Below are 27,758 nucleotides of genomic sequence, written 5' to 3' on the forward strand. Positions count from 1 at the left end.
TCCATATAATTCTGGCATTTACACCTGTATGTTAGCGATGCGATTTCCAAAACAGTTCTCGTTCTTTTGTCTTCTCTTTGTCATACTTAAGATTCACCTCCCAGCCCCTCCACCATATGTAAGCAACCCCATGAGACCAAATAAAAACATAGGAGACTAGGAATTCATTTTGCAGAGGAACCAATGAACCTGCATCTTCTGCAATTCAAAATTCTGTTAGACTTGACAGACTTGTTAGATTTTTAAACTCATTTTTCTATTGTCAAGTATATAGAGACTGTTTGCCAAGGGTAAGGGAGAAAAAGTACCTTCCAAATTCCAAAGGTTAGTGAAGTTAGCTTTATGTTCAAGAGAACGACAATATCAAATGTACATGATAGACTTCATGTGGATATCATGATGGAAAAAAGGAAACAAACTAATTCAGAGCATCTTAGGGCTCAATCTATCAATATCTGTTAGACATTGCCGAGACTGGATTTACTGTATCAAGCACAGATGAAAACTGTGCTGTTACACTACCCCCAAAGTCACAACACATAACTTTATGTACTTACTTGTGTAACCATGTCATGCTCAAAAGCTGTGTAGCTGCCATTTTCAATGGATACACAACTGCAACTCTATATAATGCCTCTTAATGCACGTATTAATTTTTTCCATTACCTGGAGATTCAAAATCTCCAACAAGTCTCAGCTATTCTTACAAAATAGCTTCCTCAAATTGCATTAGTGGCTCGGGGAGCCTGTGCCACTTAAGCTCAGTGGTCATGTTGCCCATAATGGAGTTGTTATGGAGACTGATGTCTTCCCAACAATTATATGGTATAATTAGTGTTGGATGCTACAAAGTAACTATCTAGCTGTCTCCATGGAAACTACCCAAATACCTATACTTTAAAGGTTTCAGCAGCTGGTCTTTTTTCTAGACCCTTAAGATGCAGTTAAGGGCACACTGATTGCCTTATCTGCTTGTCAAGCTGAGCTAAGAAACACATTTTATTTTCCAAGTTATCAATATATTGTCCCCATGGTGACTCCCAGGAATCAAGACTAAACGTACATATTTCATACAGTGATGACCAACCACAAATTGATAAGGATTTTTTACCATTTTTAATTGTCTTTATGCATATGTGTGTACCCATTACATGCATAAGAGTACACAAGGTGTGTAGATGGAAGAAGCTCACTTCTACTCTTATGAACTCCCCCTTCTTGGCATAATTGGAAGCTTTAGGGTCATGGAAACACCCTCTCTCAGATGCACTTCAAACCACAGTAGTGCCACAGAGAGCACCTACCAGCAGAGTCCACCCAGGTCTAGCATGCAGTTTTCCCTCTCCCGCAGGGGCTGAGCTTGCAGCTGCAGCTTAGCCGGGTCGGGTGAGCAGTCCTGAGACAGCCTTGCACACAGTGCAGGATCTTTGCCGAATGAAAACACACTGTGTTTATGGAACTCCAGTGGGAGTTTATGACATTTCTGCATAAAGCTTTATGAGGTTCAAGCCAAGAAAGCAATGTCATTTTCAGCCAAGAATCTCACTGTTACTTTTGCCTGAGCACAGCATAGCAGCATGCAAAGATGACGCTACTTCAGTCTACAATATAACCAAGTGAGCAAATGCCAGATAACCAAACACATTCTTTTTCTGGTTATGATATACCAATTTTAAACAGATTTTTTAAAACCCAGAACCCTTTCCCATCAGGGCAGATGTGAACAAGGAGAGCCATTTGCTTCAGAAGATACCAATGGGAGGACTCTTTTTAGAGTAGCACTTATTTCTGCAAGTAAATAACCCTCAGCAGAAATAATGAACTGACATTCTGGACTAAAACATTTTATAGTACTTACATGCTAAGCAGCAGTGACAGAGGAATTAAGAGGTATACAAATGGGAGCACATGCTCTAGCAGAAGCTTTAAGACTGCAAAAATGTGTAAAAGCATACATTTCTCCTGCTTGGTTTGCCCCTGGAATTAAAGCAGATAAAATTCTCATGTGAACTGCTATCTGTGAAGAGAGATGCAGTGAGCATAACCAGGCTAGGAGCCCCAGAAGACTCGTAGTTGTGGCCTCTCCATTTTATGAGAAGCAGGAAAAAGATAATTTCCGCTTTAATAAAAAACATCAGTACTTTTCCAGTCTTTAAGAAGGGTATCATCCATTTTCTGTGCTGACATGAAGATGGATCTAGTCTATCCATACTTTTCAAGACACCATGGGGACTAAAGAAGCAGATACACAGACACAAAATACAAAATCAAAGACTACTGGAGGCATTCTGAATAGCCATTATATATTTTGGGAAAAGACTAAAACCGCTGGGGTGTACGTGCAGTGGGCTACAGTTAGGTACACCGGACTTCTTATTTATTCTTTCTTTTCATAACAAGCTATCTCAATAGGTTCGTATTGAAAACAAGCTGAATTCCCTATGACAAAGTTTATTGGGGTAACACTAAACATGATACAGGAAAATTAATTCATAAGTAACTAGTACGTTGCTGAGGAAAAGTTACGAAATACCATTTTTCCCTCCTATTCATGATTTAAATTATTTCTGCTGCTTAACTTCTAGAGACCCTAGCAAGTTTCATCACCGGATACAGATTGGCAGCCTTAATCTAAACAAATTCCCTGACAGCACTGTTAGAACTCATTAGCATTCTCACCAGATGCTTCTATCTGTATATATGAGCATCTCCAGTTTTTCTTTCCAGTACATGACCCATGATACTAGCATAGCGTTCAAATTAAAACAAGAAATCTCAGCACAGCTTCAAATCCTTGCTCTTCTGGGGATTAAGTATGTGCTATGACAAAATATTCCATATTTCTTGGGCTTCTTAAAAGCATTTTTGTTGTTGTTGTTTTAGAGATTACTTTACTGATTTTTTGGCAATTCTCATGAATCTATACAGTTATGACTACCACACACAATATTTGCTTTCACAGCAAAAGTGCAGAGAGCATTTGTCACTATAAATATCACACAGGACTATATACACAGATGAAACCTGTGTTTTGTCTGTCTCTGCACAAAGCAAAGCTTTGACATGAAAGCTGTCAGAAATCATTACAGGGAAGAATTAAATACCTCATACATTGATTAAGTTGCCACAGCCAAAGTATCATAAAAACAAGTTACGACCCAGCTCCAGTTTTTAAATGAATGAAAAATTAGAGGGCAAGAAGGCCAAATACGTGGGCTTCAGAAAGAATGTCTTTCTGAATCTGCAAAGCAGGCCCGATCAGATCTCATGCTTAGTTTATTGGTCTGTTGGCACTTAACAAGAATGAAGTGGTGGCAACAATCTCAACCCCAGCTCATCAGTCACATAGGTACAAAGCATCCAAATGGAAAATAGATTTTCTAATTCTCTGCACCTCCCCAGAGGCCTAGCACTGCTGTCTGAGGACTACAGCATTCTCCTTTCTTGGCTCATTTGCAAGATAAACATATTCTGGCCTCAAATGCTGCTCCTTTCCAACTGCTGGTGAAAACTCCAGTCAGTCTGAGATATTAAGAGAATGATCTAGGGCACTACTCAATCCAAGAAAAATGCTCATGTGGGAACGCAAAGCCATTGTTGTGACCGGAGGTTTTTTTTTTTCCACTGGATCTCATTCTGCAAGTCCAGATTCAAATACTTTCTATCTTTATTCTTTATCCACATTAACTTCCTTCCTTTTTTTTAAAGGGAGTCACAGACTTGGATTCAAACAGACTGTTAAAGTGCTAGTTAAATACTGCTTTTCTGCACGTATGTTGATTTAAGATGTGACTGAGACAGCCCTCATACTCTGGCAACGTTGAGCTGGATTAGTATGTAGTTTTAACACTTACGAACACCAGCGGGAAGCAGCATTACTGATGAGATAGATAGGACTCTTCTTAACTACTCCATACCAAGATTTATAGCTCCCTACAGTTACAAGATAGCTTGTGACAATTTTGCAGGAGCTGGTAAATCAGCACCACACCCTTGGAGGCAAGCTCCAGTTCAGCTCCTTCTCTCTGCCTCTCCATGTCTGTCTCTGCAGTCTCTTTTGATTCCTCTTCTAAAACCAATCTACAGTGTTTCAGATTTTTGCAAGAATTTGCTGACTTCTAACCCCAAATCAGCTGCATTTCAGCACTCACAGCAGCAGTTCCTCTGTGCTCCTCATGCTGTCTCAGATGGGTGTGAGTGAGCCCTAAAATCACTCTTATAGCAAGCTTTAAAACTCTGGTGAAAGACATCAGGGAAACTGCTAGTTCTGCTAAAATTGTAAGGGCTACAGACAGATCCCATGTCCTTATTACTTATTCCCCTCTTTGAACTCAAGACAAGACATATAATTTGAGCACTGGGTTAGAAGCAACAACAGGAAAAGGCCTAATTTGTCCTGTTAAGAAAAACCTTCCCAAGCAAGATAATTAAACCACACTCATTAACAAACACAGACTTTCAAGGCTGAAGAGCAGATTAAATTATCACAGTGGCACAGGGACAAATTTTTAGTTGCTATAAAGGCACGTAATTTCATTGATAGCAGTGGCTAGAACAAACTTTGTCTAACTTACGTCTAGAGTTGGCTAAAACCGTACAAATCTAGAAACTTTGGGAAAGCTTTGATCCAGTCCAGACTTTGTGGCTCTGATCCACTTCACCTGGGAAGGACCAAATCTGCTTAAAATATATTTCACAACACATCTTTGACGGCATTTTTTTCATACAGGTTATGAATACCACATGTAGAACAATTTCTCCTCATGCACAACACCTACCAGCAGAGCCAGCTATTCCCATCTCCAACCCAGAATGCTAAAAAGGAAAAACAAAATAAATGCAAAAGCAAGCTCTAGATCAGTTGACTTGCTACCAAGGAGCAAGAAGAAAGCCATGGAACTAAAATCTGCACAGTCAGAATGCTTGGAAGAAATTCAAAGTGGTAAGAAAATCTATGAGACTCGTACAGTGTGGAACAGCTTGCAAAGTCCCATCATTCTCTTCTTGTTATCCCCAGGAAAACCAAACATTCATTTGATTCCAGTTTCTAAACAAGCATATTGTTATGCAATCCTACTTTCTTTTTTTTTCCTGGTAAGGTAAGAGCTTCACTGCAGTAAAAAAGCTATGATCACGAACTACATAGGAAGGTTGTGGCTTTCAGATGACCTAGCTGAGAGTGGTGAAACTGGGTAAAATTTAACCAGAGAAAAGGAGTAAATCTAACCAGGCAAAAGAAGTCTGACAAGCTCTTCTAACTGCCTTTACCACTGATAATTTAACAAATCATCTATTAATAACTGAAACCAAATCAGCTATTAATAACTGAAACCAAAGTACAGCCAGACCCCAAATCCACAGATCACAGGATAATTCCTGGTTGGCTGAGGGTTTTGTCCAGTTGGGTCTTGAAAACTTTTGAAGACAGAAGCCTCCCTGGGAAACCTCTGCCCTCCCTGACTTGTCGTCAGGTTGAAGAAGCTTTTCCTTATGCCCAGGTTTGAGCCTCTCTTGTTATAACTTATGCTTGTTATCTTACACACCCCATCCCACAAGGCACTGTGAATAGCCTGGATCTGTCTTGGTAATTTCTCCGTAGCTACTGGGTGGCTGTTGTTTGTTAGGTGCTCCCAAAACTGTCTCTCTTCCAGACCGAACAAGCCTAGTCTGGCAGCCACTCCTCATAAGGCAAATGCTTCAGCCCCCTGACTTTCTTGGCAGCCCTCTGCCTTTCTTGGCAGCCCTCTGCTGAATTTGCTTCAGTTTATTCATCTCTTCCCTGTATCGACGTGCCTAAAACAAGGCTCCCTACTCCAGATGTGGTCTAACAAGTGCTGAGTAGAGCAGCATGATTACTTCCATGAATTTACTGCCTATGTACTGCCTATGCAGTACAACTAAGCAAACTTAGTATAACCCAGGATACTTTTGGCCTTCTTAGCTGCCAGGGCACACTGCTGGCTCATGTTTGGGTTGCTGTCTACCAAAATCCCCAATCTTTTCTGCACAACTCTTTCTCAGCCATCCAATCCCCAGCCTGCATTATTGCCAGGCGCTCTTCCTAGCCTGTATTATTGCTCTTCCTTCCCATGTACAGGGCTTCGCATCCGTCCATTTTGATTTTGGTAAGGTTTCTGTTGGTCCATTCCTCCAGCCTGTCCAGGTCCCTCTGAAACGCAGCCCTCTCCTTCAGCACTATTGACTGGTCCTCCCAGTTTGGTGTCCCTTCCAAACGTGAGCACACTCTATCACCTCTGATTCTTCAATGAAGATGTTAAACAAGACAGGTTGCAGGACAGATCCCTGTGCTACTCTAATTGTCACAAGCCTCCAATTAGAGTAAGAATCATTAACCTCCACCTCCTAAGCCTGATCATCCAACCACATTTTTTACCCATCTAACTGTTTGTAACAGTCAAATTTGGATATAAGATCATTGTGAGAGATACTGCCAAAAGCCTTGTTAATGTCATGGCAAATGACAGCCACCACTCTCCTCTGCAATGGTAACAGTGAGAGTTCTGGTACTGAACTTCTGGGAACTAGTTTTAATTCTTGGCTCTGGGAAGACACACTGGAAGCAATGGCTGGTGCACACACTCTTAGAAGGAGTATTCTTCTCCAAAACACTTTTGGAAAGTATAGATTTGTATTACTGCAATTCAGTAGGCCAGAACATTAGCTGCAGTAACCAGCCCAGTTCCATTAAACCTCAGCCTATGTACAGTAGTTCATTTCAGCTAACAATCCTGGCTTACGTTTGTTACCTCAAGTCTACTTGTAAGTTGCACAGACAGGCACTAGGAGTGTCAAACAGGAATAGCAACAGAGATGCAGAAATTCCTCAGCTCTCCTGGGAGAAGCACAGATCCACTGTGCTCCTGTGACAGTCTTTCTCTTACCTTTGCAAGGAAACTCCATGCTGCATATTGCCCTGAGGTTGTGCTGCTTTTTAGCTTCACTGTGTGCAACATCAGAAAGAATCCCAACAGACCACTGCAAGGGACGGGGAAAGCTTGTTAATAATGTCTCTTAATTTCAACTAAGCAACCTTTTACAGGCATCTTGGCTTTCCTAATGCAGAACTGCAGTGTTAAATCCATTTGGAGAAAGCAAGCTGGTGGACAAAGAGCTTACTTGATGTCCAGTACACACCAGGTTTTGTTCAGTCAGTGACTAGAATCTGAGTAAAGCAAGTCTGATGCTCTTATGGCTGGTCTCTAACGCACTTGCATAATCAGAAAAGTAGAGATTATTGGAAACATGAGGTGAAATATTAACTTCAGGCATTGAAATAGCTCTGAATAAACGCAATGCTAATTTCAACAGGAGCCACACATTTGGCAACTAACTCACTTCAGCCTCCACAGAGCCTTGAACTGAAAAAAACATAACCACTGGAAAGTTTCTGCCTGAAGCTTTCAAGCTGTTTAAACTTCATGAAGCCTAACTCCAATTAGGAAGTCAAATACATCTCTACTGTATAACAAATAGATAGATGACTCAGTAGTGCTGGGAAAAGAATACCCCAAAGCTCTCTGCTGACGATTAAGGGAATTTTGATTCTCAAGCCATGTAGGACAGTAGTCCCCAGTGCTCCTGAAGCCAAGACTACTCTCAAGGAAAAGGTTCCACATCTCACTGAACCTTATAAAGATTACAAGATTTGGCTCTGGATTTCGTTTCACTTGTGATATACAATCCACTGGTTGTGAACCAGTGAAAAAGTGTAAACCAGCAAGCAGGGAACAAAAAAGGACTTCAAATATGTAAGGCACAAAATACTGTGTGGCTGGTTGAGAGGAATGGGATTACAAAGTATTGTGGGAAGCTGCATGAGGAAGGAGATAGGATCAATCCAGCATACCAGTTGTGGGATAAAAAGTGCCTTGGTATTCGAAGAGGCTACACTGTTCTGGATAGTTACTCAATGCAGTTGGTCCCCTCTCTGCAACAGCAGGAAGGGTGGAAGATGGTGGCTCGTCATGTCAGAAGTTCCATGCTGGGCTCCAGCACCTCAGCCAAGTGCTATTCCCTGCTCAGTACCTGTGGCAGAGTTGCGTCTCAACCATGTCAGTAGAGTAGGGTAAGGTAACTGCCCTGAAGTAGGAGGTACTAGGGTTTCTTACACCAAGACATAATGTGAACCCCCAAAGGACTACCTACTGTGCCTGAAGCCCAGAAAGCAAATGCTGCTTTGATGATAAAAGACAGTCTCAAACTCAAACCCTCCTAGTTGCAGAGGATGAAGTAGTGAGCCGTAGAGCATTCTACTCAAAAATCCGTGCATTTAATGAAGCAGCATTGCCCAAACTTCTGAAAGTCCAGTAGCTGGCTGAAGTTTGTTCCACATCTTCTGCCCTGCTGAGAAGGGTTTTTAATCAAGAGTGATGTGAAGCTGTTTTGTGTAATTCCAAAATAAAAAGTGAAACAGCTAATTGTAATACCTCAAATACTGATGTCACACTTAAAACCAGTTTATTTCATTAAATAAATGGAGCACTTTGCACCTTACTACTGCTTCAGACATCCTGCACAGGTAGCAGATTTAGCTACATCAGTTACACTTACTGATGTGTAAGTTTTCCTCCAAATCCTTTATGTCTGTGAAGACACTACATTGCAAGATGTAGGAGAGCAACCGAGGTGTTTGTTTCTCCATCTAACTATTCCTTTCTACTTGCTGTAGTGTACAGTGCTATCTACTATACATGTACCGAAGCCAGGGCAATGGAAACAGAAGTGGGAGGCTACAACAGTGGTAAAATTCTAATGAACTGAAAAAGAAAAACATCTGGGCTAGACAGATGCCCATTAGTGCCTGCAGTTAGACCTTACCCTCAAGAGGAAATACATTTCACCTACCTACCATGGAACTATTTTATTCATTAATAACTAACTGCAAGTTACTTGTAGTGTGGATAGTCCACCCTTGAAAAAAGCCACTTTCATACAAAAAAATATATGTACATAGGGAAATTACTTAACAATCATTTTTAATATCCACTGCTAATGAAAAATCCAGAGACTAAGAAAGAAAATCCCTAACAACCAGGAAATATTTTTGCCATGAGTTTGCATGAAAATATTTTTCCCTTCTAAAAAGAAAATACTTTCATTTGGCAAAAGACTGGAATAATTTTTTTCTTTTCATAATTAAGACCTACAGGAATCATATTTACATTGTCCTGTGAGAATTACACTACTGGTCAGTGAACTTTTGCTACTCAAAATAAAGGAACACTTGTTAAAGCTTTTCCCTTTTACCCCAAAAAAGCATTCTGCCAAATAACAAGATGTACAGGCAAAGAAATCCATGTACACCCATATACTACTAAAGACTAATACTTTGTAATCTCTGCAAACAGCAAGTTTTACAAGGGCTAATCTGACTTGAGAAGCATTTAAGAGAAGCTCTGCTACATTAGGTAAAAATTATTTCATTGATGACTGGAAATTTCCTTGATCAGAACGTAGTCACTCAAATAAACACATATACTTCCAGCACATTTGCATCTCAGGCCTTCAAATGCATATCCACTGATATGCACAGATACATGTTCTCTGCAGTTTCACTGGCTTATGCCAGCAGAAGCTAGTATAACTAAGGTTTTGCATGCTCTGAAATTTTTAACTGAGAGTCAAGGCTGGAAGTCAATAGGATCTCTTATTCTGAAAACATTCACGTCCTGTTACAGAGAATTTACCTGGCACAGCAGCTGCTATGAAACCTGTAGAAGTACAAGAATGGGAAGTCCAAGGCACTGAAGAGATCACCTGAGGGACAAAGCAATATACTCAGTGGAACACAGGGGGGAAAAATTACTCACTGTTACAAGCAGGGGAACAGCAATTACATGAGCATTACTAGTTTAACATTCCTTTAAGCCTTTACAGCTGGCTGGCTTTTCATTTAGGATACTTTCCACATTTCTAGTGTGTTTAATGATTTCTCTCTGACCTTGATTCTGGTCAGTTCCTGCCTTTGGTTGAAAAAGGGAAAGGGATACGTTAGAGTATTCTTTGCTCATATACAGAGGATCCTGCTTATCCAACAGTTGCCAGTGGATAGACATGCATCATAACCACTTCTTTTATTACAGAGCTCATGATAGTCAGGAAACAGAGACATATGCTGGCTGCTTCCCCTTCTGGCATTTGAACTCTGTCACACAGAGCTAGTTGGGAGGTTTAAAAAAGTTCTCCCAGATCCAAGTAGAACTCTCGAGTACTTGTATTTCCAGGAACCTGGGCCCTGGTTGCTCTTAGTAGCAACGATTCCCAGGAATTTTCCAGCCTTCAGGCTCTACAGATTTGGAGGAAGCTCCATCTTTCCTTTTTTGAAATGCAGGACATTTTTGCTTAATGTGTCTGTCTACCCTGGTGGGGAAGTGCCTACATGCACCACCACCAAGCAAAAGGGCGAACTTTTATTTAAATGCTTCTTTGTTTGTTTTTCTGACTGAGCAAATGTCTAGTGAAAGCAACAAATTATCATCTTTAACCTTCTAACTCTTAAACCACCAGTATGATAGGAATATTAGCCACCATCAAATATTCAGTTTCTCCATTGCTACCCTTTTGATCTTTTGCTACTTCAAATCCTGCCATGGGCTCAAGTGATGTGATTGATGGCTTGGCTTCGCAAATGAAGATTTGGGAAGGGTTTACCCATGCTTACTACAAGCATGATGAGGACTAAAAAGGGCCATGTGGGATAGGCAAATCTGGCTGGAAAAAAGGCTGCTTGGTCATTCAGGATGTTACAACTTCTGAAAACAATGAAGTTAAATCTCTGCATAGCATTGAGGGCAGTACAGAGAAGGAAACTATGGACTGCTGAGACACTGCTCTGAAAAGGACATGTTCACCTAGGGAATCCTTGTTCCATGCACCACCTCAAAACCCATTCTTTGTTGTCAGTCCCATGTTGCTTCTTTGCAAATGGCAGCTAAGGTATTAGTAAATATGCAAATTACAGAGTGTTATATACCCTCCGCTTCCTACAGGATATCCTATTATTGGTCATATTCCTGTTGAATTGCAGGGCTCTAGAGTCTGGCCTCTAAAAACATGCAGGGAAAGGAAAGGCAATATGGAAACCTAAAAAAGGAACAACTCTATGCACTTTACCTGCTGGATGGGATGCAGAGGCCAACAGCACCACACTAAAAAAATAGAATAAAATAAAATAAAAATTAATTGGCTACTACAGAATTTATGACATGGCCTGAACATTATAAACAGAAGTTTTGTGCATGTTTGTTGATCGTGAAACTTATTCCAGGTAAGTAGAATAACTAAGGCATACGTATCAAGTATAAAAGAAAAAATTGGTTGGGAAAGAATCTCTGGAGTCACCCCATACAATCTCTCACCTGAGGAAGGACTACTACCAATATTTAGTCAAATCCTCTGTGGCTCTGTCTCAAAAATACAGGTCTCCGAAACCTCTAGCATGGAGGCTCCACACCTCTCTAGGTAACTTGTCCCAGGGCCACTCTACTCTTCTAGCAAAGAAGTTTTTCCTGGTGTCCCATTTTTAAACCACCAAAGCTGCAATTTATGGTTCGTGCAATTTATGTTCCATACCATCTGCTACTTAGAAAAGGTTGGTTCTGTCATCATTGTAACTCCCTTTCAAGAAGGTGCAGACAGTGCTTAGGTTGTACCCTGGCCTCCACTTTGCCAGTCTCAACAAGACCAGCTCCTTCAAACTCTCTTTGGAGCACACCATGTACTCTCGCTCCCTAACAATGTCACTAGGCCTCTGCAAGATTTTCAGTTTCTCAGCATCTTTCTCCAACTGGGAGGCCCAAAACTGAATAGAGTATTCCAGCTACAGCTTCAGCAGTGCTCGTAATAACTTCTCTCGATCTGATGGCCAAGAACCTTCTAACATAGCCAAATACATAGTTTGTCTGAATTTGCTACGATCATATACTACTGCCCTATATAGACCTCAGTACTGACACCCAAGTCCTTTTCAACAGACCTGCTGTTAAGCCAGACAGTGGCACCACTAAGACAGAATCTATAGAGAACTGCCCCAAATCCTCTCTGTGCAAAGATTCACAACAAACAGTTCCAACTCCTCAGTTTCCTTGTAAAGAGAGAAAAAGAAGGTCTATTGCTTTTGACTGAACAAAAAAAAAAGGGAGGAAAAAGGAGACTGGCAGGGCAAGTGGAACTGTATCAACAGTGATGAGAGTTATGACTAAGACGTGTTTCTCCACTTTTGCTTTTTGCATTATTAGTTTTTAAACAACAACAACAAAACCCCAGAACAGTGAGATTGGGAAATGCTCAGAGAGAAACTTCCTTCTTTAGCCAAGAGGAACTGATAACCCTTCCAGACATCCCAGGCTTCAATCCAAAAATAACACAGGACGAGAACAAAACCTTCTTTGTGAAGTATAGAGCAGGTTAAAGCGAATAGGTTAGACGGCATTAAAGTTGTACTCCAGCTCTGCTCCAAACAGAACATAAGTAGAAAAGACACAATGATGTTGTAAAACCATGTTAGAGATTTAGAGGTTTCCAGCAGGACAGTCTGGAAAACAGGCTGCAGCAAAACCAGTATCCCTGTGCTTGATTTCTCTGCTCCTGTTTTTTCCCCTGTACTCAATACTGAAGGCTGGGTCACCTGTGGTTTTCTTTCTGGCTAAAAAGAGATTTTGTCAGCAAGAACAGCAATTTATGCCTGCAAAGCTGCCCTTCCCTATTGCAGGAAATCTACTGCAGCTTTTTAATTTACAAAAGTGACAGATTAAAAGCATTTCCAGAAGCCACATGGAGTTTAGCTGCATAGAACAGAGCCTTCACCTCACATCTTCGTCAGTGCCATTAATTCACGCTTTGAAACTCTCCTGCTATACATTTTTCTTTTCTCCTCACCATGCCTTTCTGAACAAGTATCAGACAGTGACAGATAGGGGGACGTAGAATCATAGAATAGTTAGGATTGGAAAGGACCTTAAGACCATCTAGTTCCAACCCCCCTGCCATGGGCAGGGACACCTCACACTAAACCATCTCACTTAAGGCTCTGTCCAACCTGGCCTTGAACACTGCCAGGGATGGAGCATTCACAACTTCCTTGGGCAACCCATTCCAGTGCCTCACCACACTTACAGTAAAGAACTTCTTCCTTACATCCAATCTAAACTTCCCCTGTTTAAGTTTTACCCTGTTACCCCTTGTCCTATCACTATAGTCCCTAATGAAGAGTCCCTCCCCAGCATCCCTATAGGCCCCCTTCAGGTACTGGAAGGCTGCTATGAGGTCTCCACGCAGCCTTCTCTTCTCCAGGCTGAACAGCCCCAACTTTCTCAGCCTGTCCTGAAATTTTCTTCTAGGTTTCTACAAGAAGTAACATATCTCTACCTGCCTTAGGACAGGAAAAAGCCCAAGATGAGTTGTGACCCACTTCTAAGACACATTATGTATCCCTCAACATGCCAGGTAAAATTACTATTCCTTCCCCTCATGCTTCCCTTGCCAGCTAGCTAGGGGGAAGAAATCTGGTTTCCTTGATAAAAGTGGGGATCTTCAAAGGAATAAAAGAAAATGCAAGATTACTGGAAAACCCACTAGGAAGCAGAACACTAATGCAGAAGGTGGAGTACAGGGAAATGCAATACTGCAGTAAAAAAAAGGTGGTGGGAATAAGACCAGAGGATTATAGAGAGGCTCTTGAAGTACATTTGACCTCTTCCTCACCCTCCCTGCCCCACGTGTTTAAACAGATGAACAGCATGGGGTTGGGCACTGAGAAGCAACATCATCACCCCTCCCTTCCCTGTATAGCACAGCTCTGCTTTCCCTCCTATACTTGCTCCTGGTCTGGCTTCCTTTTTAAAAGCTATTGAATAATCATGCTATAGGTGATGAAGTGAGAAGAACGCCACACTTTCAACATAAGCAAATACTTCTTCAGATCTGTTTGGTTCTGGAAAGTTCCTATTCATGTACATTGCTTATAACACTCTACCCTCCCAAACTGTTCCAGATGTGAAAACAAGAAACAGTATATGGCATGTAGGGACAGCAAATGTTAGGAGACTTACCTATTTTCAGCTGCATTGGCTCCAACAGAGGCAATACAGTTAATGTTTCTTTTCAATCTGAATATATATTTTTTTTAACTAACATATTGGTACATTCTAACATCCAGTAGCTTGGGGCAGAACTTTTAATCTGCTCTAGCCAGGCAGTCTCTACACACAGAGTGTAACTGTGCTTTCATACCGAACAGAAACGCTTTGAACAGATGCTATTATAACAAACCTATATATTTTCCTGTATTCTCCTCTTTATTAGGAAAAACTTTGTTCACCAAAAGGGCTGTCAAGCATGGGAACAGGCTGCTCAGAGCAGTGGTTGAGTCACCACCCCTGGACGTATTTAAAAGACATGGAGATGTGGTGCTTAGGGACATGGTTTAGTGGTGGACTTGGCAGTGCTGGGTTAATGGTTAGACTTGATCTTAAGGGTCTTTTCCAATCTAACTGATTCTATAATTCTACAATTCTAAACACTATCTGGCTTCTTTCTTTCCCCTGTACATTTCAGCTGTCTGATCTAGGTTAGAAATAAGGAGATATAAAGGCCATTGGTAATAGTATCAAGGGGACAAAGTTGCAGAAACCACACTATCAAGTTCCTTCATAAATCATAGTATCATGCTTGTACAGACAAGGCCATCAGTACACACTAGACTGTCCTGTTCTGGAGGTGGAACTGGGATCCTCTCATGGCCAATACAGCCCTTGAAAAGCCCCGAGTAGAGGAAGCAGCACATACCTGCCTGCTAAGTCACAAAATTTAGTGCTGGGCACCCTCCAATGGATAAGCACATGTTTACAGTAATTCTGACCCAGAACTGCCCACAAGGAGTTAGCACTCATTCAGAGAACGTTCAGGGTAAAATACCCTCTATTCAGTGTGATTTAAAAATACTTTTGACTGTTTTTCACAGAAATTAAGCTTGTGCAATAAAGCTGGGTATACACATACATTCATAGCTCTGCATAGCTCCCAAACACGCTGACCAGCTTCATCCAAATTTGGGAAGCGGCAGTATTTCCAAGCTAACCACATGCCCAGAGGTCTCACAAAGGGACAAACCCTGCCAGTGCTTTCTGCAGCAGAAAGATTTCAGGCCCGTTAGACACTGGAGGACCTTCACAGCAGTGGCACATCGTGGAGGTTGCAAACAACAGAGACAACTTCTGCCAAATTTCACACCCTCTCAAACATCATCAGCTATTACAACAAAACAAAACTCTAAAAGAAATCAGATGTCACTTATTCCATTGACCGTGGCACTGTTTGTTTTCCCTAGACAAGATCCAAATGCTATGGACTATGAGCATTTCTAACACACATAAATACATACATAAATACATATATAAATACATACACATACAGAAATACACTGACCCAAGCCAAACAAATAAATATCCTACCTTCTACTTCCTCTAAGCCATGTTTTCCAGCTATTGCTTTGTACCATCATCTTAGAAGCTACACTGACCTTCAAGCCCTTTAATGATGAAAATCTCTGCAAGCTTTGATTACACATTTTTGCTTTTAAGCAGATGCTAAAAATAGCCACCTTCCAATCTGCACAATTCCACTGTTGTTTTTTTGTTTTTAAAATACATATTCCTGAGCTTCACAGCTCCTTAACGAGAAATTTCTCTCTTTCAAAAGCCTCTAAATCAATAACCTCACTTATGGAACTCCTGCTCTCTGCTGGACACAACTTCACAGGCAAGGGCTACTATCAATTAACAGAGCAGGAACTCAACCCTAACTTTTCTATCAAAGCTGTGAAATTTAGTGAAAAATCTGAATTTAAAGGTTCAGGCCCTCTTTTTATACTAAAATGACCACTGACAGCCATAGCCAGGCAGGTGCCAAACAAAAAAATCAATTTTACTGCTTGTTTCATGACTCAACATGAAACAAATAGCTACAGCTCATTCAAAACTTCAGGAGTTAGTTTTGCACACAGCAATATTTTTGCAAGTTCCCTGACTAATTCTTCAAAACAGTTTCAACAAACGCAACTACCTTCTTTGAGTAATATTTATTTGCTCCCACTTCATAGTAGATGGAAAACAACTGACTTAAACAAGAGTCTACTTCAAGCAAACTGGTATTCAGATATTGTTAATGCATGGGACCCTGCTGAATAGACACTAGAATCATACAAATGCAAAATCAGAGGCCTGCATGACTTATGGAAATACAAGATATGACTGAACTAAGATAAAAGGAAACACACAGTATTATCATGTTGATGCTCACAAGATAAATGGGAACTGAATTAACTGTCCTACATTTGTGTCCCTGCTGTGTTCCTATCAAGGATCTTTAATGGGATAAACAAGAGCATACATCCATCCAATCAAATGGCAAACACAAATTCACCTTTGTTATGCTTATTCCTAACCTCTGTTCTCTCATTCTTTTTGACTATCCTCTCTTACAACTTAGTATCTGTACTCTATAGTATTCCCCCATACAACTTTAGCTACCATTCCAAGAAAATAAGTCAACATATACAAGGTATGATTATGGATGGAGGAGACTCTAATAAAGCCTCACAAAAATCTAGCAGAAGCAAATGCACACCAAATGTTTTGGCTTATATGGCTCTTTGAGGAAAGCCTAACTCTTTTTTATATATAAAAAAACCCACAGGGAAGTCTGGTCAGTGATTCAGGCTCTTTCACTAACTACAAAATAACAAGCCACTTTTATATCTCCAAATCAGAAAAACAACTGAAAGTCTGAATTACTCAATCCCACTAACAGCACTCTGAACAATCACTTACGCTCATGTTCTTTGCACGTCATACTTTTGTAATCACTGCCTCTCCTTCTGGCAATTTTGTTCAGGTTTTATTTTTTGAAGCAGGGTATTGCCAGGGAGTTGCTCTGTAAATATTATTACTGGAAACGACAAATTTTTTGTGCACATGGTGATTTAAAAATTCATAATTAACACCTTACCTGCCCAGGTGTATATTGGCATGTACACCTATAACCTGAGCCAAAAAAATTCAGCTGCTAAACTGTTCAGCTTAGCACTTTCTTTCAGTGAATGTCCTGCTAAATACATACATTTAAGTAGTGGTAGCTACGTGTTTTCTAAACAAGCCATGGCTGAAAATAAAAACACATACCACATAAAGACAGCTATGGTGTATCAAAGACTTATTCATTTTACCTGAATACATAGTTGATGTACTGTTGGTCCAGATCACTGGGAGAGGAGGGAAAGAAAGAAAGGTGTTCTTTTAGTACCAAAGTTCACTTGGTGTGAGAGATCAGTATATTAAATAGTATTAAAACATTTGTAATATTACATAATATTATATATGACACATTATAATCAGGTAATACTAACATTATATTATAATTAGATACATTCTAACAATAAGCTATTTACATTATCAATATATGAATCACACAAATTTACACATATTAATTACATATTAATTAACACATCATTTGCACATTATTTCTGTTGTTCCTATGTCAGTGAGAGTCTCATTTAAAGTGAAGATAAAGTAAGACTGACTAAAATTTACACCTTTTAAGAAGAGCTGGAAAATGGTTTTGAAATAAATTAGCTTAGTCATATTTTATACACGTGTGTATTATGTACATATACATAATATGCAGTGGTAACATATCTATCTCCTTTGACACAGAGAACTGCAGATGACAGACACTGTAAACATGTAATGCCACCTGCTTTCAATACAACTATTGCCTGGCATGTTTATCTAACATGCACATGGGATTACTGTAAGGTTTTTAAGGTACTCAGCCATCCCAGTCCTGTGGGAAGTCACCAGCTGCTAAATGCTTTTGAGACTGTGTCTCAAAGGGAGATACTGACAGATTCAAACCATGCAGCTTTCAAGGATAACACAAACATTTCCTTTTAATGCCTGTGCCAGTAACTAGAGGATCTTCTTTCAGAACTGAGTCATCACCCTTTGATAATACACTGTTTAATTCAGTGTTTGAGTTAGGCATATGACTATCAATAACCACATGCTATTGTTACCAACAATAAATAAGGCTCCTCTTCCAAGAGAAGTCATTAATGATTAACCAGGAATGGCTCAGTTCACACTGATAACACAGAAATACCTACAGTTTACTGGACTGCTACACAGATGTGTCTCTAACCCTCTTTGATAACAATCTCTTTCTTTTTAAAAGAATATGAAAACACATTACCTTAAAGAGTTAGGTTTCCACAACTTGTGAAATACTTTGTAAGCCCCTGTAATTGAAATTACATGTGTAATTGCTGTAACATGCAATCACTCTGACAAACCATGCTTGTTTGGCCGTGATACTGGCACATATGGAACCCCTCTGAATTACAGTCTAGCAACATGGCACAAAGGATAACTAAACCATGAGTAAAATGAACCTATTGCTTTATATTGATGGTTTTCAAAACATTATAATCTCACAGTACTGTCATGCTATGTGCTTCTTCTAGTTCTGAAGAAAACTCTTAGCTCTGTGCGTGTATGTGAATACATACAGAAAAGTGTCACAGAATGGTTTCTTCAACCCACCACAATTTTTTGGTACCTTCTATGATGTGTTTACCTATGTAGACCCCTACAGCTGTTGGCTCTGAGCCATCTTTCCTGTTCAGAGTTCTCTCAGCTCTAGGGTCTCCACGTTCTTTACATACTTGACCTACCCACCTCTTGGCTCCCATTTCTATCCCGGGAAAAGCTTTAAGCACTCAAAAAAGGAACAATACAGCTTCAAGCTCTGTTTTTTTTAGACCCCTTCTTCAAGGCTTTGGTTGTTTTGGTTTTTTTACTCACAAAGAGAAACAGAAAATGAAAGAAAATTCAGTAGAACACTATGTAATAGATGTCCACAATTCTGTCTCCACTACACAAGCCGAAGGGTGGAACACATGTCCTTTCTCTAATGCTGTCTTGATTAACTGTGCAACAAGTTAATTCATCTGTTTGCCCTTCCTTGTAGCATCTTTATTCTGTGTCGGTTGATACGAAATCTAATTACACAACCCCCCCAACGGGTGTATCAACAACATTCTCTCCAAAACAAGAGAAATGGAAATAAGTTATATTTTGAGCATAAACATTATGTTGGCACTTCCTACATGTTTCAAACACACAGAAGGGACCTCCTGAAGACTCTCTAAGTAGTTTTCCACCTCCATGGCCTAGCACTGTTTTACAAATGAGACCTCTTGGCTTTAAGAAAGCAACAACATCACTCGTTACAGCAAACAAGTATGTGAAGTGAAAAATCCTTAGCTTTTTGTTTTCTCTAAGAGCAACTGTTTACTATTGAATGTTTCCTAAAGGAAAAAAAACCAAAACCAAAAAACCTATTTCTTATTTGTATATTAACAACATTTTGGAATGAGATCTCTAGACCTCCCTAGACACAAATACATATAAACATATTACCTCTGCCCTGAAAAATTTACAGTATGGATAGACAGAATAAAGAAGGAATCTTCCCTTATTTGCAGACAAGACTTAACATACGAATGAGTCACTCACTATCAGACGGCTAAGAAACAAACAGAAGCCCCTTATTATCCAGCCTAATGCTCCAAAAGACACAGATCTCCTAGTTAAAAAGTACTACTCTCTCTTTCTTCAGATTTTCGGGGTCTGTTTCTAGCTTTTCAGAGAATAATTGTGATTTATCCAAGTCAATGTTTAGTCTGAAACAGACAAAAGAAAACCTGACAGGTTATGCAACTAATTGTTAAAGTTCTTTTTTAAATGCATATGATTGCATAAAAAATCCCAACATTTCAACATCCTTCCTTTGGGAGCACATTCCATGGTATTTTAGAATATTTCTGTCAGTTTTTAAATAAAATCAGTGTGTGCAATAAAGCTCCAGCTACAAGTTCTTGCTTGGAGTTTGGTTTTTTCCATGTTTCTTTTCCCCTCAGAAAGAAGCATCTCTTAGTAGGCAACCATCAAAAACTCCCAGAAAAGCTTAGTGCTGATTAAAATTGTATGTGCATTTTCTCATTCACTGTTAACTGACTGCAGTATCTAGCTTATTCTGTTGTTGTTTTCAATGTAAGAGATACGAAAGGAATGCATTTCTTATATTTACTGAACTTCTTCATTCTTTCCAAGTGTTTTTTACAGCAAGAACTTTAAATATCAGTCACTTCATAATAAAGCTGATTTCTTCAACACATTCAGTCTTTCTAATTCCGTTTCTGAAAGAAATTACTTACCAACACAGATCAAGTGAATTAGAGCCCAAATATAACCATTTGGATCAAACTGCAATAAAGAACATCTACATAAATAAAAGCACATTCATGTAAACATACTTATTGCTATTTCCCTGCCTCTAGCTTCAAAAAGCAAGTACAGTGAGTAGGAGCTATGCTACAAAGAAAGAGAAGATAATGAAAGAAGACTAGGAAGACCAAAGTTTTTCCTGTCCCAGTTAGAGACTTGGCATATGCCCATAACCCAGGCTCTCAGCTAGTCTTGGCAAGAACAGCTCTATTTCTTTCAGATATGTACACCATCTTAAACAATCTGAGCATATGAGACCTCACCTGGAGTATTGTGTACAGGTCTGGTGTCCTCAACATAAAAAGGACATGGAACTGTTGAAACGAGTCCAGAGGAGGGCCACGAGGATGATCAGGGGACTGGAGCACCTCCCGTATGAAGACAGGCTGAGAAAGTTGAGGCTGTTCAGCCTGGAGAAGAGAAGGCTGCATGGAGACCTCAGAGCAGCCTTCCAGTATCTGAAGGGGAGCTATAGGGATGCTCAGGATGGACTGTTCATTAGGGACTGTAGTGACAGGACAAGGGATAATGGGATAAAACTTAAACAGTGGAAGTTTAGATTGGATATAAGGAGGAAATTCTTTCCTGTTAGGGTGGTGAGGCACTGGAATGGGGTGCCCAGGGAGGTTGTGAGTGCTCCATCCCTGGCAGTGTTCAAGGCCACGTTGGATGAAGCCTTGTGTGGGATGGTTTAGTGTGAGGTGTCCCTGCCCATGGCAGGGGGGTTGGAACTAGATGATCTTAAGGTCCTTTCCAACCTTAACTATTCTGATTCTATATAGACCCCAGTCTGCTTAGTCTTGTCTTGGCAGTCAAGGAGGGGCAAGAAGCTCAGAGGACATCACTAAGGTTTTTCTTCCCTTTGTCTCCTTTTCCCTCTCAGCCCCTGCACCAGCTTAACAGGATCTCTCCCCAATGCTCCAGCTAACCACAGAGTATCCAAAAGAGTGCTTTACACAGACATCTGTCTCTGAGCAAGGTAGGCTCTCTTCATCAATGGGGAAAAATAAACATTTTTTAAAGGAATTCACCTGACATATTTTAGGTGTCTGCTTTCTGAGGAGATGAATGGTACACCAGAAACTCCTGCTCTGCACCACAGACTACAAGGGGAGCTAGTGCAGGTGCAACAATTCTGATGACTACATTTGATCAGATGCATCCAGACAAGTTCCCAGATTCATCCTACCTGACTTCACACATTACCTAAAGTATCTAAAACAAGGAATCAGCCTTCCTAAGACTCCAGAAGAGAAAAGCACCTCCAAGGAATAGATCTTTGCTGGACTAAGTGCTCTCTGGAGGTACCTCCTTTCTTTCTCCAGTAGCTACAGAGTTATTATAAAGCTAATTCAGGTACCTCCTGAAAGTATGTGCAATTAATCCAAACCTAAGTCATTAGCTCTAAGCCCTATAAGAAGTTAAACGATGGTTTCCCCAGCAATCATCTTCACTGATGAGCTGTATGTCTGTTCAGTGGTTTCATCATGATACAAACACATTAACATCAGCAAGACTACAACACAGCAATAGACAACATTTTTGGTTCCTTCACAGGAATCCCACCCTAGCTTACAAGTAAAAGCTACATCCCTCATATACTGACAAGATGTCAAACATCAAGATCTAACTTGAGCTACTTTACAAAGCAGAGCTCACCTGTGTGTCACATAAAGGAAGGCACACTGCTGCTACCAGGAGGCACAGCACACTGTGGAGAAGAGAAAAACCAAACAGGACTAAACCCTTATAACCTGGATTTGTACTCTCAGCAAAGTATAGGCAATTCCACTCAATTTTACACTGACATTTAATTTGTTTAATTTTTATTCCATATTTAAGAAGTAATTTTTGCCACCAAAGTTTTTACATCATGTACTCTTCTAACTCATACACAGCAAATTTATATAAAAAGCAGCACAAAACACCTCAGCAGTGATGAAAACAAGCTTTTTGGTAAGGAATATTATTCTTCACTTGCCATCTGGCTTCCCTAGGTTGCTTCAGAAAGCCAAAATCAACACATTTCTGGCCGTGAATGGCTACCAAAGTTCTTTCATTAAGATGAATTGCCTATTACAACAATTCCAGCAAAGGCGACTCCATTGAAAGTTATGATTCAACTCCAGAACACAGAGCAAAGTGGTAGTGAGTGGTATTACTTAGGAAGATGGTGCCTCTAATCACACTGAATAATAACCAAACTATCTACTCTAAGTACTGCTAAAAGATTACAGAACGTGAAGGACAGCAAATATGCATTCTTCAAGGGGATGGTGAGAGGGTAGAATAAAACTTTTAACACATGACTGGCTGACTTCTCTTTTTCCCTTTCTATCTCCTTTTTGGAACCAAACTAAGTAGGGCCAGCCAGGGCTGGTAGGTTGTGTAGCTTAATACGACTGATTCTAGCAGAACAGGGTATCACTTACTCTTCGTTTTTTTCTTAGGAAAGGCACTTTTAGCTATTTTATATCACATTAATTATCTTTCTCTTACTGTTTAAGATTACATTTAAGATTAATGGAACATCAAACCTGGCTTCCATCTCGTTTCCGAAAACATTCCTACAAGCACTGCTTTGTTATTCAGGAAGACCGGCCTTTTTTATTTTTATAAGGAGAAAAAAAGGTATCTATTTAAGCAGTGGTTTGAAAAAAAAAGAAAAAGGAAAATACGTTTTAAAACTATTTCATTATTCCAATGTTGCAATTTAGGCTCACCGCCCACGGGAATGTGCCTTTCATTCTTCATTGTTTTGGTGTGCCATTATCTGAAGCAAATACAGAAGCTGGAGCCAAAACAAGTCTGAATCTGAATGTGAGCACTTTTAAGAGCTTACCTACAGACTTTCAGATGAGAGGTCTGCTGTAAAAATGAAAGTATGAACAAAACATTAAAATTTAAGAATAAAAAGGGTGAAATAGTGCTTTCTCCTTCCAAAACCAGGAAAATGATGACAGCTGACCTTACTGTACCAAACACATTAAAAATCCTATGAGCAGCACTCAACAGTGCATTATGTTTGAGCACTGCTTAGCAAATTTAATTTGAAAAGAAGAACCAGGATTACAGATTAGCCTACTTCAACTTGATTTATATTTTCAGATTTCTTACCAGCATATATACCTAAAACTAGACATGACTTTACACTTGGTCCTTAAACTTAAGTTGAACTATACCAAAACTGTGTATTTTATGTACTCAAATAGAGTATCCTCAATTTATTAGGTACAACCAGAGGTCTAAATTCCTGAGAGTTTCCCAATCCTTTCGTCCAAAATTATTCCCCAGAAGCTTCCTAGCAAGACCTGTGTTTGCATTATCCTTGTCCATAGTGCTTTTGTTTTTAAAAAGAGGAGTCATAACCAGGAATATATGAAACACTTTGTCGGGGACAATAAGCAGAGGACAACGACATTGCAACATGCCACGGTACACACTGCTATGTCCCTTAGGCATAGCCTTAGTGACCTCTTCAGTTTGTTAGGAGTAGCAAACTTGGGCCATTTATTTGTCTTCTACATACACAAGAGATGTAACAATTGGAAAATCCCTTCCACAGCAAGCCACAGGCACTGTAGAAATGACTTTGTGATAAATGATTTCTCAGAGCTACCTCACAGCAGCTCTCTGGTCAATTAGAAAAGCATTTCATAGCCTAAAAAAAGAGAAGGATTCCCAATGAGTCTGTGAGAAAGAAACCCATCTCTTACTACAGGGTGCAGGAATTATCCTCTTAACTTTAAGACAGATTTAAGACTTGGGACAGATTCTGAAGCATTCAAAACAAATCCAGAAATGCACTGTTATTCCTGCATTTCATGTAGAGGTGTGATCTATCTATAATCATACAATACACTTAGATATACTGGTTAGATCTAGAGACCCAGGCCTCCTCCCTCTCAGCTCAATGATAATCTTACATGGGGCATGAGAGAGGGTGGATATTCATTTTCAAAAGGGAAAAACAAGCAGGACCAAGCCAGTCTTAAAAATGCAGATCAAACTGGTGATACACATTTGCAAAGTTTCATCAACAGAAGGGGAAAACAAAATGCCAACAGAAACACTTGTTAAGAGAAAAGCTCTCTCGGTCTCATTAATGACTAGCTGTCACTGCAAGATCAGAAAAGCACATGGCACTAATGCCCATATTAAAAGAAATCAGGTGGTTTGTTATGGGGCAGTTATATCACAGGGGATACCTTGAATATGTCAATTAATAGATCAGTTACCTCTTTCTGCACAAACTTCTGGAACCCACAGGTTATAACTTCTGACGCGTTGTGCACGGTGAGGAACACTGGGATTGGCTGCCATTGGGAGAGAAGAAAAATGCCCAAATCAAACCACAACAGTCACACACACGGGAAGAGGCACTCCTCTAAGGGACAGCTGTCCCACATGCTTGTGGTTTTGGGGTTTGTTTCAGTTTTTTGAGCTGTAAACCCACACCACATCTCCTAAAAGTGACTTAGACCCATTCCAATCACTATTACATGGCACAGGCATCTTTAAACACAGACCCTGCTTGCTTCTTCTCCCACTTCTGAGTGCTCAGTCAGTTTGCTTATATGCAGCTACCTCACAGTGAGATTTGCTGCAGGTTTCTGCCTCTAGTTTTGCCTCTCTGTTCAAACATCTGCAGCCTCCACAGTAAACGGTTCTCATTAGTTTTCCCATCTCTGTCTACTGCTCCTAAGAATACAGTCTGACTCCTAGCAACAGAATTGTGGGCAAGATGATTTTAGGTGATTGTTTTCAGTTACTGCTAGGAAGAGCTGCCCAAAATTAGAGTAGAAATATAATAGTTCATACAAAAGTGATGGCAAAATTCTACCCACTGAGGTCTCTGGACACCATCCCAACATGAAATCATTAAGAAACAAACCTCAGTGATAACAATAATGAATCAACCACCCCATTGCCCTAGGCAAACCCAACCAGAATTACTGGTTCATACTACTTCCTCCAAATCAGACCCATGGTCTCTCAAACAGTTGAAACAAGCAATTCTCTGCTCCGATTAAGATAATCTAAAGACTATGGCAGTTTTAGGAAGCACTATTTCCCCGCTTCTGTACAGTATTTAAATTATGTGAGTAGAGAATGAGTTAATTTCTCAGTAATGTCCATGCCTTTTCAGGTGGAACAAACAGCAAATACCTCTTAAATTTGGCTATGCATTCTGAAATCTGTATTTTCTGGATATTTCCTTTCTTTCCCATAGAGCCAGATAAGCATCACTAATTAAACATTTCAAGTTTAATGACAACTGGGGTGGATCCATAAACACAACAGTTGCACCAAGATAACTTTTAACACCTCTAAATTAGCAAGGAAATCACACAAATACAGCTGGCATGAAGCTGTCAGCCCCAGCTTCACTGGTTCTGAAAACCAATTCCCAGCCCTGTTGCTGGATGACTAAGAACATAAACCCAGAAGTATCTAACATAAGCATCCTGTGCCTGATACAATAATAGGAAATACAAGAAATAACCATACCCAAGGAAAGTTGACAGCACAATTTACATTCTTCCTTTTGTGAAGCCAATCTGTTGGGTTTTATTTTCCTCCCCCTTGCTTTTGGCTCATCCAAATGTGTTTCGGAGCCAACAATGGCTCCAGTTTGCGCAGCCCAGTTAACCTTCTCCATATGTCTGTTGCCTTTGATGTGAGTATTTCTTAAATTTGCGAGTGGGCTTAATGCTTACAAAAAGAAAGGTTTACTGGCTGGGCAGGTAGGGAGAATAGACTCTGTACAAACCTCCCACCACAGCTCTGCATACTTTTGCTAGTGCATCAGAGTCCGGAGCTAAGCACTCCTCCTCCAGTTCCAGCCCTGAACTCCTGGGCAGGGGAGACTGCCAGCACCTCTAGGGAGAGGCACAAACAGAGATTAAGATTGTAACCCTGCCAGTGTACAGGAATGTCTGAAGGTGGGCCTCCCTGGATTTGATCAAAAAAGTATACATAATTTCTGCTTTAGCAATAAACCCACTTAATTCAAAAATATGCTGCTGAGGTGAACCTATTCAGCTGCAAAATTGGGAGAGTCCATTTTCCTTCTCACTCTGTCACAAAATTGTTGTACACAAAGTTACTGTAATTAAAGCTTATCTGCAAAATTGAATTTAGCCCCAGCACAAGGCATTACTTAACTATGGCCTAAGATGACTTGTGTTTTTGTCTTTCCTCCTAAAATGGCCACAGAATTAGGCCTCTAAATCCCTATTTACATATAACAAAAAGCCAGTCAGAAATGGGAGATGCTCCTTAAAAAAGGTTTGGGATATAACCTCCTTAAGAAAGGTTTGGGATATAAGTCAAAACCATTCACAGCCCCTCTGCCACTTCAGTACATCTCACTCTTGAATGACCTGAGCAGGGACAGGAGGGAGACAGGTAACTTAAGGGATGACTAGGAAATAAGAAGAAATAACAGAGAAGATGTGATTCATCCCTCCCCCACCTCCCAGGTAAGCAGGCAGAAAAGACGCTGCTGCCAAGGCTTTACTGCTGTTTCCCGGCAGGGCTCTCTTTAGGGATCTTTGCTCAGTTTACACCAGAGAAGCCCAATAGAACTTGCTTTGACAAAGAACCAAGAGGAAGTACATGCAATCACCCTGAAGCACAGCTCATCTGGAGGCACGGGGCTTCTGAGCATATGCCTCTGATTTCTGAAGATCACTTGGGTCCAAGATGAGGCCCCCAGACTTGTTTGTGAGGACAAAGACCTCCTGTCCTTTTCTGCCCTATATCTCCACTGGGAAGTTCAAGGAATCACTACAAGCAAAATATTGGCAAAAATTCCCTTTTGATCCTCCTTCAGGTTTAGGAGCTGGTAAGAGCAAGCTAGCTCTGGTTAGATTAAGATGCACTGACAGAACGCAGAAGGGAACTAGTGCAGAATCTGGCCTTGCAGACTGCGTAACAGCAGTAAAAAAATTGCTCGTTTTCAAAAATTCATGTCACCATTTTTTTTTCCCCACAGAAGACGATATAATTTAAGTAAAAAGCATTCAACTTCAATGAAAGCAGATCTGATATCCATTGAACACTTAGTAGGTTACTGTGATTCAAATGGATCATAAACTTGATTAATCTGTTTCCATAATACCTTTTGAACTTTCAATTTATTTTTTCAAATCCTGTAAAGCATCAAGATCACTGAAACGGTCTTCATCCTTCTGGAAGGATTTCCTATAGATCCCACAGCCCCAGTCCCTCTCTTGAAAACTTACAGCTAGTAACTTCTTCAGCTTCTTCCCCACTTGCACAATTCATACGACTGATGATCTACTCTGCAAAACACCAAGCACTCTGGAGAGATGCTGAGTGCTATGGACCATCACAGAGGTGTTTTTTGATACTGCTCTGCACTTTGTA

The 27,758-nt window shown here is 40.2% G+C and overlaps 1 protein-coding gene across 8 annotated transcripts in view; it reads right to left on the bottom strand.

The window, feature by feature from the left end:
• TMEM241 (transmembrane protein 241) overlaps positions 1-27,758 on the bottom strand; it is a 56,036-nt gene that overhangs the window by 18,654 nt on the left and 9,624 nt on the right. For 5 of the 8 annotated variants that reach the window (XR_010610164.1, XM_065668128.1, XM_065668124.1 and 2 more), the window contains 9 exons: positions 24,602-24,679; positions 23,206-23,231; positions 22,023-22,074; positions 20,294-20,342; positions 18,268-18,313; positions 17,243-17,278; positions 11,134-11,168; positions 9,708-9,777; positions 6,903-6,996 (listed from right to left, as the gene is read on the bottom strand). Coding sequence is in view for 7 of the 8 variants with exons in the window: in XM_065668128.1 (XP_065524200.1) it covers positions 6,903-6,996; positions 9,708-9,777; positions 11,134-11,168; positions 17,243-17,278; positions 18,268-18,313; positions 20,294-20,342; positions 22,023-22,074; positions 23,206-23,231; positions 24,602-24,679 (486 nt within the window). In the remaining variant the exon portion in view is untranslated. Of the gene's footprint in view, positions 1-4,574; positions 4,662-6,902; positions 6,997-9,707; positions 9,778-11,133; positions 11,169-17,242; positions 17,279-18,267; positions 18,314-20,293; positions 20,343-22,022; positions 22,075-23,205; positions 23,232-24,601; positions 24,680-27,758 lie in introns of all 8 variants that reach the window. The other 3 variants (XM_065668125.1, XM_065668123.1, XM_065668127.1) reach the window with 2 other exon arrangements.

Source organism: Lathamus discolor, chromosome 2, assembly GCF_037157495.1.
Source record: "Lathamus discolor isolate bLatDis1 chromosome 2, bLatDis1.hap1, whole genome shotgun sequence".
In the NCBI taxonomy this organism is placed as follows: Eukaryota; Metazoa; Chordata; class Aves; order Psittaciformes; family Psittacidae; genus Lathamus; species Lathamus discolor.